The 20000-nt window shown below is 37.5% G+C and overlaps 2 protein-coding genes across 6 annotated transcripts in view; one reads left to right on the forward strand and one right to left on the reverse strand.

Annotated features, from left to right (window-relative positions):
- gab3 (GRB2 associated binding protein 3) overlaps positions 1-9935 on the forward strand; it is a 22185-nt gene extending 12250 nt beyond the window's left edge. For 2 of the 4 annotated variants that reach the window (XM_053230246.1, XM_053230249.1), the window contains exons 3-10: positions 4859-5066; positions 5745-6079; positions 6429-6484; positions 7135-7369; positions 8938-9019; positions 9133-9211; positions 9320-9421; positions 9778-9935. In XM_053230246.1, coding sequence (XP_053086221.1) covers positions 4859-5066; positions 5745-6079; positions 6429-6484; positions 7135-7369; positions 8938-9019; positions 9133-9211; positions 9320-9421; positions 9778-9891 — 1211 coding nt within the window. In that variant the 3' untranslated portion in view covers positions 9892-9935. The remainder of the gene's footprint in view (positions 1-4858; positions 5067-5744; positions 6080-6428; positions 6485-7134; positions 7370-8937; positions 9020-9132; positions 9212-9319; positions 9422-9777) is intronic. The other 2 variants (XM_053230248.1, XM_053230247.1) reach the window with 2 other exon arrangements.
- Positions 9936-13111: 3176 nt separating this feature from the next.
- Positions 13112-20000, reverse strand: part of arhgef9a (Cdc42 guanine nucleotide exchange factor (GEF) 9a) — a 37457-nt gene continuing 30568 nt past the window's right edge. For both annotated transcript variants that reach the window (XM_034300898.2, XM_053230250.1), the window contains 5 exons: positions 18112-18241; positions 17843-17974; positions 17072-17315; positions 16331-16399; positions 13112-16080 (listed from right to left, as the gene is read on the reverse strand). In XM_034300898.2, coding sequence (XP_034156789.1) covers positions 15926-16080; positions 16331-16399; positions 17072-17315; positions 17843-17974; positions 18112-18241 — 730 coding nt within the window. In that variant the 3' untranslated portion in view covers positions 13112-15925. The remainder of the gene's footprint in view (positions 16081-16330; positions 16400-17071; positions 17316-17842; positions 17975-18111; positions 18242-20000) is intronic.

Genomic DNA, 20000 nt, shown 5'->3' on the forward strand with positions numbered 1-20000 from the left:
TGTACAGGTGAGACACACACATACATCTGAACACACAAACACGTGCACACACACACACACACACCTGTTCAGGTGCGTCGAAATAGAACACATAACTTTATGACTTTGTTTCTTCGACATGGCACGGTGAACACACGACTCAGTCGCCCTTCAAATGGCTCGGGTCAGAACATTGTTGCTAGGCAACTGGAGAATACAAATAGCATGCGCACACTAGCTAATCGCCGAGGCTAACGATTAATCAGGTTAGCCTTGTGGCGTTTTATACAGATGTGAAGTCACAGTGACGGCGAAAACGTGGCAGAATAATCCGGAACGTCAACATTTACCTCAGATGTGTTGATAAATTAATAAAAAAAAAGAGTCCACTTGGCTAAAATCACATTTAGCATAAAATGCTAACACATCTGTATTATCAACACTTGTGTCGCGGCTCAGAGCTATCTGAGATTTGTCGATGCAACAAGACTTGTTTCCGACTCCTCATATGCTGACACACACACGCACACACGCACACACACACACGCACACACACACACACACGCAGTGTCTTCCTCCTTTTCCTGTAAACAGGTCTGAACTTTTCTACGTGGTTTTTTGCTGAGGTACAACTTTCAGAAAGCTATTATTAGCATAACAAAAGAAAGAGAAAAAGAAACACAGATATTTAGCTACATATACAGTACGTATAGATAGCTAGTAGTTTATTATTTCATCTTGCTCTCTCACTCGTCCTCCATCTCTGCTGTCATAACACACTCTACTATCACTCTCTCTCTCTCCTAAATTCAAATTAGCATTCAAATAAGCTTTTACTAGCATGGCTAAAGAGCAAGAGAGCGAGAAAGAGAGAGAGAGAGAGAGAGAGAGAGCAGGAGAGGAAGAAATAACAACATGAGCAAGATCTGTTTTTAAACTAATGTAATAATGTAAGTTAGCAAAACGCTAGCAACAGAAACTAATCTAAAATAGCGAGGAGTACAATGTCTTCATTTTAGCTAACAGTAAGACGTGTCATATATAATATAAAACATTAGCATTAGCAGGTATTTGAAATGAAACATATGAAACATTAGCATTAGCAGGTATTTGATATGAAACATATCAAACATTAGCATTAGCAGGTATTTGGAATGAAACTTGATAAGCGTATTTGGACCAAAAAAAATCGACTAGCTTCATACACAGATGTTAGCGGTGTCTAAGGAAAAGCGGCTGTATTTTTAGCAATGTGCTAACACATTTCATAGCACAATACAACTTAGCAAAGCGCTAAAGAATAAGCATGACGTCGTATGATACATTGGCTTTACGACTGACGCTAACAACAGGCATTTGTTATAAAATAAGATAGCAAAATGCTTAAAACATCATTAGCTACCGTATAGCGACGCAAAGACTGAGTAATATCACCTGTTAGCATATCTGACATGACATTTTAGTCAAAGTCTTGGGACAAAAATGAAACTTATATTGATATAGATAAGCAAAAAAAGTTAAAACTAGCCATTTTTAGCTAACACTGAGCTAACAATCGCACCTGCAGTTTGACCTAGCGAAGCGCTAACAGGCTTTAATGAGTATAAAGAGGGGTAGATTAGCAAACTGCTAACACCAGAATTAGCACCTGAATTAGCAAAGAGCTAGCAAAAGGAAGTTGATTAGCGATAGCTGAGGCGTTTGCTTTGTTTATTCTTGGCGTTAAATGTTACAGTTGGAAATGTTTTGTTCCCCTGCTGTCCTGGAGACAAACGTCTGGTAAAATGATACACACACACGCACACACACACGCGCACACACACACACACACACACACACACACTTTTTCTCTCACACTCTCACACACCCACACACACACACACACACAGTGTATGTAATCAGAAGCATGCATGCACACGCTTCAAGAGATACAGGTTCACACCCGTTGGCATCCCACACACACACACTCACAAACACAGAAACACACACACACACTCTCACAAACACACACACACACACTCACACACACACAAACACACACACACACACACTCACACACGCACAGTGACAAGTCTTAAACATAGAAACCGCAAGTTTACACATTAGTCACAAAGATAACAAAGATGGTAGATATATAGAGCTCGGCTGGTTGAGCATTTAAAACCACTCACACACACACACACACTCACACACTGACACACACACAAACACACACACACACACGCACTGACACACACTAATACACACACACACAAACACAATGTGTGGTGAATTTAACAATAACAAGTAATGTTTAGTTTGCAAACATTAGAGTCAAAAGGTAGTAAGTGGACACAACACACACACACACACACACACACGCACAACACACGCACAACACACACACACACACGCACAACACACACACGCACAACACATACACGCACAACACACACACGCAAGTCCTCCCAAATTCCTAACAGTGCGTCATGCGTGTCTTGGGTTCTGATTGGTTGAGGTGAGTTGTGTTGCGTGACTTCCATTCTGCGGGTTTCAGCATAACATCAACAGTAAAGTTCTTTGAATATCGCTATTTATAATATTTTATTTATAACTACACCGCTGAGTTCTGCATTCTGATTGGTCAGAAGGTGTTGATTAGTTTTCTCTAACAGCAGCTCTGACAGTAGCGCAGGTTTATATTAACGCGCTCGTTCTAATACGTTATCGTTTCCATAGTAACAGCTCGTTCACGACGGACGTTATGTAATCGCCGATATGGTGAAGTTTCCTGTAAGGAGAAATGTGGTTGTTTAATATTTATGGAAGGAGTCTCCAGTGTCAGGTAAAGCTGTAACTTTAAGGTAAATGTAACTATAAATGGATAAAAGTGTGACGTATCTTTTTTAATAAAATAAAAATTGTAACTGTTGTCAAATTGCTGTGGCATAAGAGGAATAAAACACTTGGTGAAATAATCAGAGAAACCGAAGAAACTGATCGCAGTCTGAATCGCAGTTTTATTAAAGTAGCTTTAAAATCATATAATTGTTTCAGGTCTAGAAACTTTATTAAAAGTCACAGATGGCCGCTTTAAGCAGTTTCCCAAATCTAATAAATAAAAAAACAATGATAGGACAATAAGGTGAGTATGATGTATAAGTAGAGAAAACAGAGACACCAGAACAGAGGATCAAAAGGCATTGAAAATCATATGATTATAGGCCTAGAAGTAGTTTTAAAAGTTACAGATGGCCGCTTTAAACGGTGTCTTAACATAACAGGACAATGATTGGAATAAGATATAAGAGTGGACAGAAACACAATCATTTGATCAGAGGTATGTAAATGTTAGAGGTCTAGAAATAGATTTAAAAGTTACAGAAAGCCGCTTTAAGCATTTTCTCTACACAAATAAATAAATAAACAAACAAACAAATTAATTAATTAATTATTCAATCCATAAATAACTAAATAAATAAATCAATAAATAAACTATGACAGGACGATGAGTAGAGTAAGATATAAGAGTGGAGAAAATAGGAATCTGACCAGTGGTAGGATCACAATGATGTAATTATTACACCTCTAGAAACAGTTTTACATGTTACTGATGGCCGCTTTAAGAATTTCCCCCAAACAAATCAATAAAAACATGATGATAGTACGATGAGAATAAGAACAATTAAAATGTGTAGAAAACAAAGTCACTGGACCAGAGGTAGCTTCAAAGTGATGTAATTACTACAGATCAAGAAATAGTATTAAAAAGTTATAGACGGCCGCTTTAAACAGTTCCCCTAAAGAAATAAATGGAAAAAGAAAGATCGATGATAGGACGAATAAGATGATAAGATATCAGAGTGGAGAAAATACAGTCACCGGACCGGACTGAGCCTCCCTGCATTCTAATGACGCACTCACATTTTCCACACACCCACACACACACTTTCATTTCTCAAAAAATGCTGTGGAGTGTCTGTGGAAAACTGCTGTGTGTGTGAGTGTGTGTGTGTGTGTGTGTGTGTGAGTGTGATGGTCATGTGTTCTGCGTGGTGTGTAAAGCACGTGACTGGGAGCCGTTACGCTCGTGGGCATTTTATGCTCACTTTTAAAAAAAAGAGGATGGACAGGAGGTCGAGTTTGTGCAGAGGCTCGTCACTGCTTCATCGTCGCCACCTGCTGGTCACGTGGCGTAATAACAGCTGCGTTCCAGCACGGGTTATAACACGCCCTCGCTCACTTCCCCTACACACTTCCCCCTGGGTTATATCCCACGGACCGTTCTATTACTTTATCATCTCGTAGAGCAGAATTTACCCAGAATGCACTGCTCACTTTCAGACCATGTCTGACATAGCTAAGCTAAAATATTTAAGTTTAAATATAGTACATCGATTATTTTGATTGTGTTTAGCATGCTATCTGCTCCGTATGTACATGACAGATGGAACAGTTACTAACAGTACTATGCTAGCTTCTTCCAAAATAGAGAATTAGCATGCTTTTTAGTTAGCAAGCCATTTGTTTGGCAATTATTTAATCTAGCTATACATGGCTGATCATGAAATCGTTACTTTACTATGCTAGCTACTTCCATAATTGAGAATTAGCATTTATTTATCATGCTATTTGCACTACCTGGACCTGGCAGATGACAAAACAGTAACTTTACAACGTTCGGTTTTTACAAAATTGAGAATTCTCATGCAATCTAGTTAGCAAACCATGTATTTAGCATGCTGTTTATTCCACGTGACTGATAATGAAACTCTTACTGTACAATGCTAGCTACTTCCAAGTTGGAGAATTAGCCTGCTAGATTGTTAGCAGATCAGGTGTCTATCATGTTATGTAGTTAGTATTAATTTAATTAATTAATTGTAATCTATTTTTGCAGAATCAATGGACAGTCTCGCCCACACTCCTTCCTCCCATCAGCCCTCTCCCGTGCTCTCAACCCACGCCTCGTTCTCAGCCAATCAGGACGCACCGGTTCCCGAAACAGACTCGGCGGTCAGAGACGAGCCCAGCGAATCAGACACCGGCATTCCGCTTGATTATCTCTTCCTGTCTCAGTGTGAAACTGGCAGGAAGACCATCACCAGGTAAGCCCCGCCCATAAAATTTATTTATTAATCATATGATAATATAGTCTCTAAAATATAGGGATATAGAATTCTGTCTCTCTCTCTTTTTTTTTTTTGCATTACTAAGATTTTTTTGCTCGGTTTTAATTAAATTATTTATCTTTGCGTACTAGTAATATACATATATATTTTTTTCCTTTTGAGGTGATTTTATTTAAAAAAGATTTTTGTAAAAGTCCCAAATTTTTCCTCAAAATATAATACGTTTAATAATACAATGCTATAAAAGATTTTTGTTGTAGCTTTTCCGGCTAGCTAGCACCAATCAGACGTACACTTTTTAAACGCGAGCTTATAAAAAAATGTAACAATAACAATAGTTATGATCATTAACCCCGCCCCCTCACCTCAAAAGTAGCCATCATTTTTCATACGAGTTAAAATGATGTAAATCAGTACAAATTATGTAAATATTGATTTATTAATCGATGTTGTTTACATTGCTAGATAGAAATAGCCATCATTTTTTGCAAGCTAGCTAGAGAAATTTTCAGTTGTTTTTTGTTTTTTTAAAATAAATATGTAAGATGTTTAAATTATATTGCAAAAATATTTGTTTCACTACGTTTTTTTTCGGCTTTATTGATAAGTAAACGTTTTCAGAAATAATTTTTTTTATTGTTTGTTGTGTTTCAGGTGTGACAGCATGTCGAACTCGGAGCGTTCGTTTGAGCAAAGTTCGTTTGAGAACGTGACCGATGAAGTGTTCAGTCCTGTCCTGTGTTTAGACTCCGCCCCCTCGCCCTTCGGTGCCCCGTATGGGACCCGGCCGTTATCGTCGTGCCCCGTCCGCAGCCCTGGTGACGTGTTCCGATTCGACAGCCCCTTCTGTGCCACGCCCCCTCCTCTCCCGCCAAAACCCACACACATGTCCGATCACCATGGTAACGAGGATGCTGTGCGTCACCACGGGCAACTGGGGCTCCTCCCACGCAGGACGTCGCTGTCGGGTGGGGAGCATTTTAGAAGAGGTGTGTACACACACAGATACACGTGCACACACACGTTTTTTGGTCACGTCACATGGAAACTAGAGTGACTTTATGTGTCTTGAAGGCCAAAGATTGGAATGTGGGCGTGTCTTTTAGTTGATATATTAAAGTAGGAAATAGGAAGTTCATATTCAACATTCATAGACATGCAGGAATTTTCACAGATTTTGTTAGTCAGCTAGCTAACACGAGCTAACCTGACAGGATTTCTCAGAGTATTTTTAACTCATGATATTGTTCACAGCAAATACTGACTAGCTAGCTAACACGAGCTAACCTGACAGGATTTCTCACTGAATGGTTTTGGTTCTTTTCTGGTTTGCTTCAGCAGAGTTCGACTTCAGTGCGAGAGGAAACTGGAACAAAAGACTGAGTCTGAATCTGGTAAACACGTTATTTTATATTTATTCAACCTGCAACTCGTATTCTTCTTACGCAATTTCTTCATCATGTTATGTAATATTCTGTATTATTGCATTGTATTTCTCAGCTTGTGTTTGAAAAATTCACAATGGTGTATCATTGTTGTGTTTTTAACCCATAAATCTGTCAGCCGTTTATGCGTAGGCTAATCATTCCATCAGCGTTGCTAGCTAGCTTTAGTACTGTAGCTAGCTTTAGTACTGTAATATATCTTGCATATATTCTGCCATTTTTCCTCCACAGTGTAACAGACGGGATTTTTTTTCCCAGTTGAGTTTGAACGTCTTGTAAAAAGCGAGCGAAAGCAAAACCCGAGTCAGATCTAGACGTTAGCCTCTTTCTGAATCGGTGAATTAAAACAGCTGAGCGAGAGAAATGTGTTTTTTTTTTCTTGTGAAACTACAGACATCATTTTAACAAGCGAAGGTTAGACATCCGCCATCTTTGGAAGTGATGTCAATGTTTCTGAGATATATCACACTGCAGCCAATCAGGCGGCGGCGTTTAGAACCTCAGCTGTTTTTAATCATTTCGATAGAGAAACATAATGAATAAAAGTGTTTATGACTGATATCATGGACACTCGATGTCTTCTCTCTCTCTGTCTCTAGCCGATGTTTCTGGTTAACACTCCCTCTGAGAGCCAATCAGACGACTCCTCTTACGTGCCCATGGCGTCTCCGCCAATCAGCTCCTCCGACACTGAAGTTGACGGCTACATACCTATGAGTCCACCCACGCTTCCTGTTTCCCTGTTAACCAATGGGAAACCAGAATCACCTCTTCCTCCGGCCCCCGATATGGAGCCTCCTCCAATCAACCGAAGCCTGAAGCCGAGGAGGCGGGGTAAGACCTCGGCTCGACTTTACTCAAACTTACATTTTGAGATTAATCAAATTTTACGAATTGTCCACTTAATAGGATGTTTGTTCTAATGGTTTCCATTAAACATTTTTCCATCAAGATCTAATGGATTCCATTAAACATTTTTCCATCAAGATCTAATGGTTTCCATTAAACATTTTACCATCAAGATCTAATGGTTTCCATTAAACATTTTCCACATCAACATCTAATGGATTCCAATAAACATTTCTCACATCGAGATCTAATGGTTTCCATTAAACATTTTTCCATCAAGATCTAATGGATTCCATTAAACATTTTTCCATCAAGATCTAATGGTTTCCATTAAACATTTTCCACATCAACATCTAATGGATTCCAATAAACATTTCTCACATCGAGATCTAATGGTTTCCATTAAACATTTTTCCATCAAGATCTAATGGATTCCATTAAACATTTTTCCATCAAGATCTAATGGTTTCCATTAAACATTTCCCACATCGAGATCTAATGGTTTCCATTAAACATTTTTCCATCAAGATCTAATGGTTTCCATTAAACATTTCCCACATCGAGATCTAATGGTTTCCATTAAACATTTTTCCATCAAGATCTAATGGATTCCATTAAACATTTTTCCATCAAGATCTAATGGTTTCCATTAAACATTTTTCCATCAAGATCTAATGGTTTCCATTAAACATTTTTCCATCAAGATCTAATGGATTCCATTAAACATTTTACCATCAAGATCTAATGGTTTCCATTAAACATTTTCCACATCGACATCTAATGGATTCCATTAAACATTTTTCCATCAAGATCTAATGGATTCCATTAAACATTTTACCATCAAGATCTAATGGTTTCCATTAAACATTTTTCCATCAAGATCTAATGGATTCCATTAAACATTTTTCCATCAAGATCTAATGGTTTCCATTAAACATTTTTCCATCAAGATCTAATGGTTTCCATTAAACATTTTACCATCAAGATCTAATGGTGTCCATTAAACATTTTCCACATCGACATCTAATGGATTCCATTAAACATTTTTCCATCAAGATCTAATGGATTCCATTAAACATTTTCCACATCAACATCTAATGGATTCCAATAAACATTTCTCACATCGAGATCTAATGGTTTCCATTAAACATTTTCCCATCAAGATCTAATGGATTCCATTAAACATTTTCCCATCAAGATCTAATGGATTCCATTAAACATTTCCCCATCAGGATCTAATGTACGTAGATATATTTTTTCCAGTAGGTTCTACTAGTTTCTAATAATAATGAATTACTTGTAACGTCACTGAGCAACACGTGACTCACCTCACTGTGGAAAAAGTTCCTCATTATCCCGAGTCAGCGAAATCTAAAGAAAAAACATCATAAAGATAAACGCACTGCTGTGGAACATTGTGAGCTTTAAACAGCGTCGTGTTTAATGTCTTCAAACCGTTACTTTAAATACAGAGTGTTCAATTCATCATTCTTTAAAAAACAACGACTGGTGTTTATTATTTATCTGTCGTTTATTTTTGTCTGTTATTGTAGTGAAACCGCCGCCCCTCGATTTGTCCACCATTAGCGAATTCCCCACCCACCTCCCTCTAATTCGCACCATGACGGAGCCCAGGTGAGCAGAATAAACTGTACACTAATCAATAACAATGACATTTGTAATGCTTTAATCATTAATGAGAATATTTAATGTGCATTATGAAAATGTTCGTCCTCCCGTGTATCTAGTGCATCACCTCGTTGTTTTCCTTGGGACAGGGGGCGGGGCTTAAACGGCACCGAACAGGAAGGGAACGACACACCTGCGGTAACACCTGCCTACTTCACTCTGTATTATCTGTGTTATTATTATTATTATTATTATTATTAAGGACATCTTTGTAAAGTGAAAACATGTGTGGTTCTGCGTGTACAGTTTTTGTTCTCTGCATGTGACTCCGCCCCCTGGTTCCGGACCTCTCACCTGGATTACCTGTCGCTGGATTTTAACTCCGCCTCCCCCTCACCTGTCCAAAAGGTAAGCATAAGCTTAACACTGGGGCAGGGAAAAGAAGAAAATACACTAGTTCTTACTGTACGTGAATAAAAACAATTTTAGGAAATGTAATACAATTTTTTTTTTTTTAATTGTTTTATACAATCAAAAAGGACCAAAAAAGTGGAAGTCTGAAAACATACAGGCGAACGCACATTAGAAAGTCTTCTTTCTTTAGAGTTTATAGTCTCAAAATGGACAAATTGGAATTTTAAAAAGAAGTAAATTGTGCAATTTGTGTATTTTTGCTCGTCAGAATTTATGACGTCATGATTTAAATGCTTTAGCTAATGTTAGCGCTGTGCGTTTGAAGTAATCACGTTTATTTTCGTTTCCAGAAACCTCTGCTGGATGAACAGCGTGTGGACTACGTTCAGGTGGACGAGAAGAAGACGCAGGCGCTGCAGAACACCAGGACGGAGTGGAAGGACAGCCGGCAGCCGAAAGTGTGAAGGAAAAAAAAAAACTGTAAAATCATCGTACGATCGGAAAACGAGATCGATGTGCAGTGTAAAAAAAAAAAACGCGTGTACTTGATCTGCTTTTAAGAGTCTGCTCTGAGGGTGTGAGTACAAATACTGAAGGAAAAAAAATAATAAACACACCTTTTCAGGTTCAGGTACAAAATCGGTCCACTGTGAAAGGTCAAAATTCGGAGCTAGGCTTGTGCCGATGTTGCATTTGTGATGTCTCGAGTCTTTCGCACTGAGAAGCATCCAGAATTTCGCTCCACTGTAGATGAAAAGGACAAACGCGACGCTCGTTAAGAGTCTAGCTGGAAAAAAAAACCCACACACACACAAGGGTATTTCCAGCATGTTGAAGTGTCTCTAATTGTAATATTTTGTGTGTTAAATATTGCGATGTGTTGTACTACTGATTGTTGGTACATGATTATTTCTTTAATCAGACCTGCATTACCGTCACGACTGTGTCGATTACGAGGGATGTACGATTGTGTATGTTGTGTTCTTTCTCTTCTATGATTGAGATTTTACAAAACAGGGTAAAAAAAAAATAAATCACATTCAGATGGTTCAACCAGTCCAGTCAAAAATGTCTGAGTCCACTAACAAGAAATGGTTTTACTCCCTTTAATGACGTCTTATTTAATGACGAACATAAACCCGAAACAGTGGGTCGGATTGACTGAAAGCAGCACGGACAATAAAACCGTATTAACAGAGTCGATATTAAGAGATAAACACACTAAAAACTGTACGTCAAATTTTTTTTTTTTTTTAATTGAAGCGCAATTCAGATAGATTTCAATTTTTTTTTTAACAATTTCTTCACAACCAGTGTGTGAACGTTTCTATCGTTAAAAAAAAAAAAAAACGGATTTGAAAGGAATAATGAAGAAATAAATTTTCTATTTCTATCGTAAACGATGAACAAAACAACAAAATGAAAAAATTTAATATTTGAAAAACAGTTCTTGATAGCGGACTCGGGCTTTTTTTTCCGTGTTTCACTGTGATGTCATCATGACTGAATAAAATATTCAACATTTTGACAAAAGCACAAACTTATCCTGGATTACTGTCACTGTGATTTCATCAGCATCACGCCAAAAGCTTTATGTTTGACTAACGGAAGTAAAGTCTTAAGCTCTGTGTGTGTGTTTGTGTGTGTGTGTGTGTGTGTGTGTGTTGTGCATGTTTAACAACTACCATTCTGACTGTGTGCTGTACATTTCAAAATCAAATTATTTTTCGAGTAAAAAAAGAAGACTGACCTCCAAAAAATAATGAATAAATTTAAAAAATCAAAACGCGTGCCTCTTATTTTCATTGAAAGTCACTGGTTTTATTAAGCTGTTGCAGTAAAATCTAAATTATAATGGAGTATAAATGTTACTGAATGAGGTGTATTTACAGTTATAGTAGTTATATTACAGTAATGTGTAATTTATTTCACTTAAAATTATAGTTTTAGCAAAAAACTAAGCTATAATTTCAGAGTAAATTGCATCATATAGCATCAGTAGCATGTAAATACATTACAGGAGTTATAACTCAGTTAAAATACGTTATATAAGGTACATAAGTGGTAATAATTAAACATTTACAGTTAAGGTAAGTTATAACTGATGGTAGTTATAGTAAAATGTTACGTATACGGTATAACGTAAAATAGTTATATTGTAGTTTATATGATATTTTAAATGATATCTAAATAGTATGTAAGTTAGTTAAGTAGTTGTAATTAGAGTTACGTTAACCCTTTCATGCATAAATTATTTTTAAATGTATTATTTATTTAATTATTAAACTTATTAGTTTATTTGTATTACTTTAATTGCACATTATATACATTTTTGACCTGAAACACTTATAAAAATAAATGTACTGCACGAACAGGAAAACATGACGCTTGAAATTTAAAAACAACAACAAAAAATATATCATTCGTTCAATCAATGTGTTTATAAATAAACATTCAGGTCTAAAATATTTAAAAAATAAAGTTCACAGCCAAAATGTAGAAATGATCATTTGTTTAAAAAATTATAGCAATATTCTTGACATATATAGGATTTAAAGAGATGACGCAGCTGATTTCGCAGGTACAACAGTCTTATCTTTAATTTATAACATTTTAAATAAAAGTTGATTGAAGTAAAAAAAAATGTTTTAAACTAATTTATGCATTTATTTTGAATAATAGACTTACAAACTTATATATAACAACCTGTATCTAGAATGGTAAATAATCTCGAGGCGGAAAACTTCTTAATCCTTCGTCCATGTGCATGAAAGGGTTAAAACAATCATTAGTTAGTAATCTGTAGTCGTTATTGTGACATTTTGGCCACATTCCCTCGCTGCGTGAGGTTTTTGCTGTGCTTCTCGTTATCCTCCGCTTCGCGACCATGTTTTCAATAATAATCTACAGCGACTCAAAATAAACTTGTGGCTAAATTTAATCTAAAAAAATAAACCTAAATATTCCAGTCTTGATGAAAAGATCGCTGGATCTTCGTTGTACTCCGAGAGATGTCTACGTACGCACAAACCAGACTCCGCCCTCGAAACCGCACGAGAAGACCACGCCCACTATCCTGTACACAGGATTAGACTCCGCCCATTAACCCATACGTGCACACGTACGCACACACGGGTGGCCCCGCCCATTCATTCAGCTATGATACGTAGGCAGAAGGATGACTCCGCCTACTCGCCTTTATTCCGCGGTCGTGGCGAATCCAGACTGAGTGACGTAGCGGGACACGCCCCCTGAACTGAGCGTTGAACTGAAGTGAACTTTGAATTTGACTTCACACGATCATTGGAGCGCTGTTTCAATCGAAAAAACGTTTTACACATTCCTGTCTGTTTGTTTACCCTGAATGATTTCGTGCGTTTTTCATATTTCGGGACATTATTCATATAGTTGAATTGACATTTTTAATGAAGGAATATTATAATAAGGTATATGACGTTTGTATACGTTGTGCTTCTGACGTCTACAGTGACGTCGACTCGTCTAACAATCTTCTGATAACGTAAACAAACCGTCTTTGAGTTGGGATTAAAACCAAACGGGATTAAAAACGATCCTGAAACGCAAGTTTAACGAAAGTTTACTCACTGAACGAATGAATCGAACCAGAATTAAACACTTTATCAGTTTCTCACATTCACAAGAGCAAGAAAACTTAAAGGGAGATGGTGTTCATAACGAAGTTTATTATGAAATATTGATATCATGTCAATCAGATCACCAAATTAAAACATTAAACTGATATTTTCTTTCATAACCTAATATTATTTTAATATGGCACTTAGTACATATGGTGCAACATAACTTCATCCACTTCCCTTTTATTCCCCTCTTCAAAGTCTTTCTCCTTCTCATTAATAATAATAATAATAATAATAATAATAATAATAATAATCCACTTCCTGTCCTTCAGCCACTTCCAAAATCCAGAAAGAGCATCAATGTGGAAAAAAATATCACATTATAATAGAATAAATAATGCTTTATATTCATACTTTTAAATATTGTGATTTGGACTAAATACTATCTTTCAAAAAATTGAATATACCATAAATTAAACCTTGCACAAGTCCATTTTTTTGAGGAAAATAAACCAAAAAAAAAAAGAAACCCTAAAAGGCTAACGCTAGCAGCATTAGCGTAGTTAAAGTTAACTTTAATAAATTGAAAACGTCGCCTGAGAAGACACATACCTGGGTTCCACCTGGACAGGGAACAGTGCACCTGTTTCGGGAAAATTTGGCAACCAAACCATTTTGGCACAATATTAGAGAGAGGATTAGCAACAAAAAAATTCCAGCTAGCTAATAAATAATCAACAACAGACAATCAGATTGGATCAAAGTCCGGGGTGCAGATCGATATCGTTAGAAATCGATTAAAGATAAAGATTAAAAATCAGCTTATTATATAACATGGGTGCTAGTTTATTAGCAGAATGTTAGCAGCTAATTGCTATGTTGTAGACTCTGAAAGCAACAGTTTGGCCAAAAATAAAATGTACATAATTTTTCACTTTCCAGTTTTCTAATTAGCCGGGACACAGTGTGTGGCATGTTGCACAACGCTAACCTTTTAGCTATAAGCTATACGCACTTGTTAGCTACGTTAACCTCTTAGCTCTGTAACAAAACTAAAGAAGCAAACTTCAGACCAAACGTGTCTCGGCTAATCGATTATATTTGAGCTAAGTGGAAAAGTGTAAATTTCATTTTTTGGCTAAGCTTTAGCTTCAACATTAGCTTGCTAACGGTTTTCAAGTCTTGATGTGAGCCTGCTAATGTCAGAGGGAGTCCCAGATTGTATTTAACAACTGGAAAAAAATATACGTCTAGTAGAAATGAGTCAAGACTCGATTGGATTTGAGTTATAACCTCGCAGATGTTTCGGTGCTTCATCAGTTTTACTATTTACTATGATGAAAAATTCATCGGTAATTAAAACCGGGGACTGGCATAATATTAAACGTCTGGACGTGGTGGAGATCTTGTATTATTAGCAAAACGCCTAATTGTATGTTCGCATAATAACGTAAGTTTTTGTCCAGGAGTTATTTTAACTTTTTTAACAATTCTTAGCTAGGATAAAAATTTTTAGCCTAAATATTTACGATAATTATTTACAAGTCAGCCTAGATATACTCAGTATAGTGACAATTTTCACAGAGTTGTCATGGTAACTGTAATGTTGGTCATAATGTCACGTTATTTTATTTCACGTTTTCACGTAACGTAGCTAGCTCACGTATACCGGTCGGTCCTGCTAAGATGGAATACAACATCAAATTGAAATAAACGTACAAAGAAAAACAGACTGAAATGCTTAAGTTCCATCGCACTGCTATCGCTGATTTTGTCGCAGTCACTTTGTTATATTGTTAACTTTTAGTTGAAATTTTGAAACGATACCATGTGGTTACCATGACAACCCTAGATAGACACGTAGCTACCGTCAATTATTGAAACGAGTGCCGCACATATTAAACAGATAAAACCGATGAAGAAGAAACATCTTCATGATTCGACTCACTGCTTCTAGGCCGGAAAACCTTCACGTGGAGAAAAATATATTTTGTTTTCAGTTGTTCAGTACAAAAATGTATCTCTTCTTAATGACTTTGACCCGTAAGAATATAAAATACCTGTAATCGGACCGTTTCGTATTTTCATGCAGAACTGAAAGAATGCAACACACTGAGAAACTCGCACACACACGAAAGAAGAAAAAAAAAAACATATCCAAAGAGTACTTCAGGATCAACCGGGTTTTAAGCTGTCAAGAGAGAAAAAGAGAGATCGAGAAAGAGAGAGACAGAAATGCCCCGATTAGTCACAGTGCACGGAGGAACACCAGGGCGGCGCTAGAGAGCGGAGAGTCGTTAGTGCTTTATCAGGTGTGTGTGTGTGTGTGTGTGTGTGTTTCTTTTTTTTTTCTTCTTTCAAAACGTGGAAATGATTCTTCATTCGTTTGAAGAGAAAGGGAAACAAAACACTTATCGAAAATCCCATCGGACGAAGGACGGAGCGACGTAGGGCTTGTGGTTCGGTTTCCAAAAGGATGCACAAGTGTGTGTATAACCTTTACGGTGTGTGTGTGTGTGTGTGTGTGTGTGTGTGTGCGTTTCTCCAGTGTGTAATATGTCATATGTATACAGTTCAGTGCAGCCAGTCCAGCAGGGGGCGCCGTAACCCAGTACAGCTTCTTCTCTCCAGCTGTGTGTGTGCATGTGTGTGTGTGTGTGAGCATGTGTGTGTGTGTGTGTGTGTGTTGAGTCTCTCCTCCTAAAAAAAAGATATTTAGGATAGTGCTTCTTCTTATTTTTTAAACGTTTGATTGTTGCAGAAAATCGCAGCGGTCCATGTTGTTTCGCTCGGTGGTGATTTTTTTTTCCGTAGGGTAGTGCTTCTTCTTTTTTGTTACGTTAAATAGTTTTTTTTTGTTGGTGGTTGTTCTGGGTGAAAGATCGCTTTCGCTCGGGGGCTATTTCTTAAAGGGCGCTAAGCGGCTGATGTTGTGCCAGAAAGGTGACGTGCTGCGTTTGGGTTCGTACTCGTATCCGTCCGGGAGGAGGAAGTGACCCGGGTTCACGGGGTCGAGAGGGGGAGGGTAGGAGGGCGGGGCCGACCGTCCCACACCTGAGAGAAAACACACACACACACACACGGTTACAGTGCATAGGAATATACATTAACATGTACCGTAAGTAACATTTTACAATAAAAAGTCAGAAAAATAATTATAATTTAGCCAAATGGAAAACATTAATGTTACTAAACTACAGAGAATGAAATAAAAATGAAACTAAATACGAGGTCAGTAAGACAGTTATAAATATAAATATTATATGTTATAAATATTAAACGTTAAAGCTTTACGTTGTCGTACCTTTCTGTTTGGTTACTCTCCTCACCGTCAGAGCCGCCTGTCGCTTCTGATACTCTGAAATCTCAAACCCTGAAGGTTAAAATGATTCAATTCAACATTAATATAAAATTAAAACCCAGTTGTAGAATCTAAAACACTGACTAAAAAAACAAAATGTCTCCTTTACTCAATAATAATAATAATAAAATAAAGCTTGATGTTCTAAAGTGTTTATAAAGTTAAACTTTCTTCCTTTTTCAAGTCATTTTACTATTTTTTTATTACTTACGTTACATATTAAAATATTATTCTTATACTGTAAGTAATATTCTATATTATTATTATATAAATAATATATATTCATTATTACAAGTATTACGTTATTTTAGTTTTATAAAAAAATCATATAATATACAGTACAAAAAGCTACTATTTTACAATCATTATATATGTTTTCATTTATTTAAAGTTAATCTGAGGTTTCATTTAAAATAAAAATAAGGTGAAATAAAATAAAGTATCTAATTTCTAATGAATTTAAGTTTCAAGTTTAAGTAGTTTTTTTAATTTACTTTTACTTTATTATAGTTATTAAGTTTCAAGTAAGAGTTTGAGTTATATTACATTCTATTTTATTTAAAGTTCTTACATTAAGTTGTTAATATATAATGTATTTTTATATTAAAGGTTTTATATTACGTCCGTAAATTATCTTCAGCTTCATTTAAAGTTTTATTTGTAATCTTTCGTAATCAGACTCACCGATTTTCTCGTCTTCCTGCACCATCTTGCGTTCTTCCTGAAACGCTCGTAGCCAGCGGATTTTCTCCTCCAGCTTCTTGGCGAGGAAAATGTGGATTTCGTCCGAGTCTTTGTTGCTCAGTTTGAAGGCGTTTTTCACGCTGACGTTAAAATCGTCGTCTCGGCCGTCTATAGCGTCCATGACCTCATAGCGGTCCATATCGATTCGTCCTTTATAGTAAAGGATATCACGTCGAATCAAGTCCTGTTATTGGGTAAAAGAGGGAATGTATTCGTGTAATGCATTTTAATAAACCCTGAAGATTAGAACCTCACATTTACTGTATAATGTATATTCTATCTATCCTTCCATCCATCTTCATCTTTCTTCAGTTCTCATTTATTCTTTTGTTTTCTTTATTCCTTTGGTTTCTCTCTTTATTTCTGTCTTTCTGATTAATTTTCATTCTCTCTCCTAGCTTCCTTCCCTCAGTTTGTTTTTTTTTTCATTTGGTTTCTATACTTTTCCCTCTCTTTCTTTTTCTTTATTACTTTCTCTTTGTCTAGTTCTTTCTTTCTTTTTTTTTTTTTTAGGATTTTTCCCCTTTTGCTTTCTTTCTTCGTTTCTTTCTTTAACTCACTTTCTTTGTTTCTATTTTTTAATACTTTCTTTCAGCCACTTGCGTTGCTATAATATGGCTGCCTTTTTCTTTTTCTTATTCTTGTTTTTTTAATGTTCTGCATCATTTGTTTTTACTAATATTTCTTTCCTTCTCTTTCTTTCTTTCTCACCTTCTTGCAGATGACCATCTGATGGTCAAACAGGAAGAAGACACGTGTTTGGCTCCTCCCATAAGGCTGATAGATCCAGGACAGCTCTCCGGTGTACACCAGCTCAGAGCTCCTATCCAGGACATCCTCACCCTGAACACACACATACACACACACACACACACACACAATGCACAGTCCAAAATTACCATCAATTCACAAACCTAGGAGTTGTACCATGAAATATTTATCATCACATATCTCCAGAACGAGAAGATGGCCGACCGCACCTCCCAGTCCAGTACGGAGGCCTGCCATTGAGCGATTTTGTCGATGTTCTCCAGTCTTCGTTTCCTTTCGTTAATCTGCTGAGTTACATTTCTCATAACAGCCAACGCTGCAGCAACGTACCGGTAATCACTGCGAGCGGCAGAGACAGGGAGGAAGGTGGGTAAGAGGGTAGAGGAGGCGGACAGAAAGAATGAGAGGGTGGAGGAGAAAAGCAGCAGATATCAACATTATTTTTATGATTTTATGTTTTAGAAAGACAGGGTGCGTGGGTGTGCATGTGCTCACACTGTAACCACTCATTTGAACGTCTTCCCAGCAGCCTTTTAGCACTTTTGAGACAAGTGGCTTTCAACAATGGCTGGTGTTCAAATAAATAGCCAGGGGACTGTTTTTTGCTAATAGTTTTCTGTTCACTGAGTTCTGGCAGCTCTGTAGCATTTTTGAGTCTAGTCTAAGTTTGTGTTTCCATGTTAGCAGCGTAAAAAAAAGAGCAGCGAGTATCTGCCTTATGTTCTGCCCGCTGGATGCTACGTTAGTGTCGGAAATGGGATGTGGGATCAGTGAAAAGTACCTGAAAGTATCAGCAAGGGCCAGCGAAGAACAATCATGTAACTTAAAACGTTTTTAAAGATACAATTTATCCACATTTACAGGTGAAGTATACAAGGGTACCACCCCAGTGACAAGGACAGGTACAGATTAGTACCTTTTTTGTTAGAAGCCCAACAGTTTCACAGAAGATGGGATGGTGGTGCAACTCTAAGAAGCTTCTGATTATAAAACAGAGACTTTTGCTGTTTTGTGGCATTTTGCTGACCTTAATTTAGACATTCCACCTTCCCACGTTCAACAGCAAGGAACCAGGAGATGTTTGAATCCCAAATGGAAGTAGTGGTCTGTTCAATGGCTGGTTAGATGAGACCAGTGCAAAGGTGGAGGCTCAGAGTGACAGGTGATGTGGACAGCAGGGACACCACAAGGCCAAACTGCACTGACCTGATGAAGGTAGGAAGGAAGGACCAAAAATCCCAACACTGCCAAGACCCATTTCCTGAGCTGGCAAGAAAACTCCCACAAGGTCCCACCTGCCCTCGAATCAGAGCCAACCTGCACCATGGGACCCTTTGGGATCTTTTCTCACAGACCTTGCAGGAGTGCACTGCAGAGCACTGTTAGCATACCTGGTCAACCATCTGTACTGTGAAGGCAGGATTGCTGGCACATACAGGACAACAAAAACCAAGAGCGTAGATCTGGACAACAGCGAGTCTATGAGCAAGTGAAGACACCTACATGCCATCATTGGAGATATTTATCATGACTGTAAGTCTTAATATACTGGCTAACGAAAATTCAGGATGTAGAAGAAGAATTCCATCTTTCCTGGGGGTCTGCTTCACCAGAGTGAGACTCATCTTCATCTGAAGAAGATTAAGCTCCTCTCACTTGTAATAGGCCTAGATGCAGGGTACAGGAAGCCAGCAGATGGAAAAAGATGATGTGTAAATCATAAGAAAGAGGACAAGCTGCCAACTGGAGCTGGTCCAGCAACCTTTCCCTTGAGTGAGCGATCACTCTGCAAGGTGCATTCAGGATACGGGGCAGAGAAGTGAACCATTAGAGCATTCAGGGAAAGCTGCCAAGGGAGGTACGACCACAAGAGAGGTACTCGAAGAAGTGGCCGACACACACATATTCAGGTATTGTTGTCCTTGTGAGGACCAGGTATTGTAACAGTAACTTGAAGACCTACAGCTTACATTTCATTTCACCTGCAAAGATTACTGTATTTGAGGTACTGAAGTAAAAATGGGATGTATGCAATTCTGCTAGACCTGAGGCCCCACAAACTTCCATCAGCAACGTGCCAAACAAGTGGAGTAGGCAT

This window comes from Pangasianodon hypophthalmus, chromosome 27 (genome assembly GCF_027358585.1).
Source record: "Pangasianodon hypophthalmus isolate fPanHyp1 chromosome 27, fPanHyp1.pri, whole genome shotgun sequence".
Classification (NCBI taxonomy): domain Eukaryota; kingdom Metazoa; phylum Chordata; class Actinopteri; order Siluriformes; family Pangasiidae; genus Pangasianodon; species Pangasianodon hypophthalmus.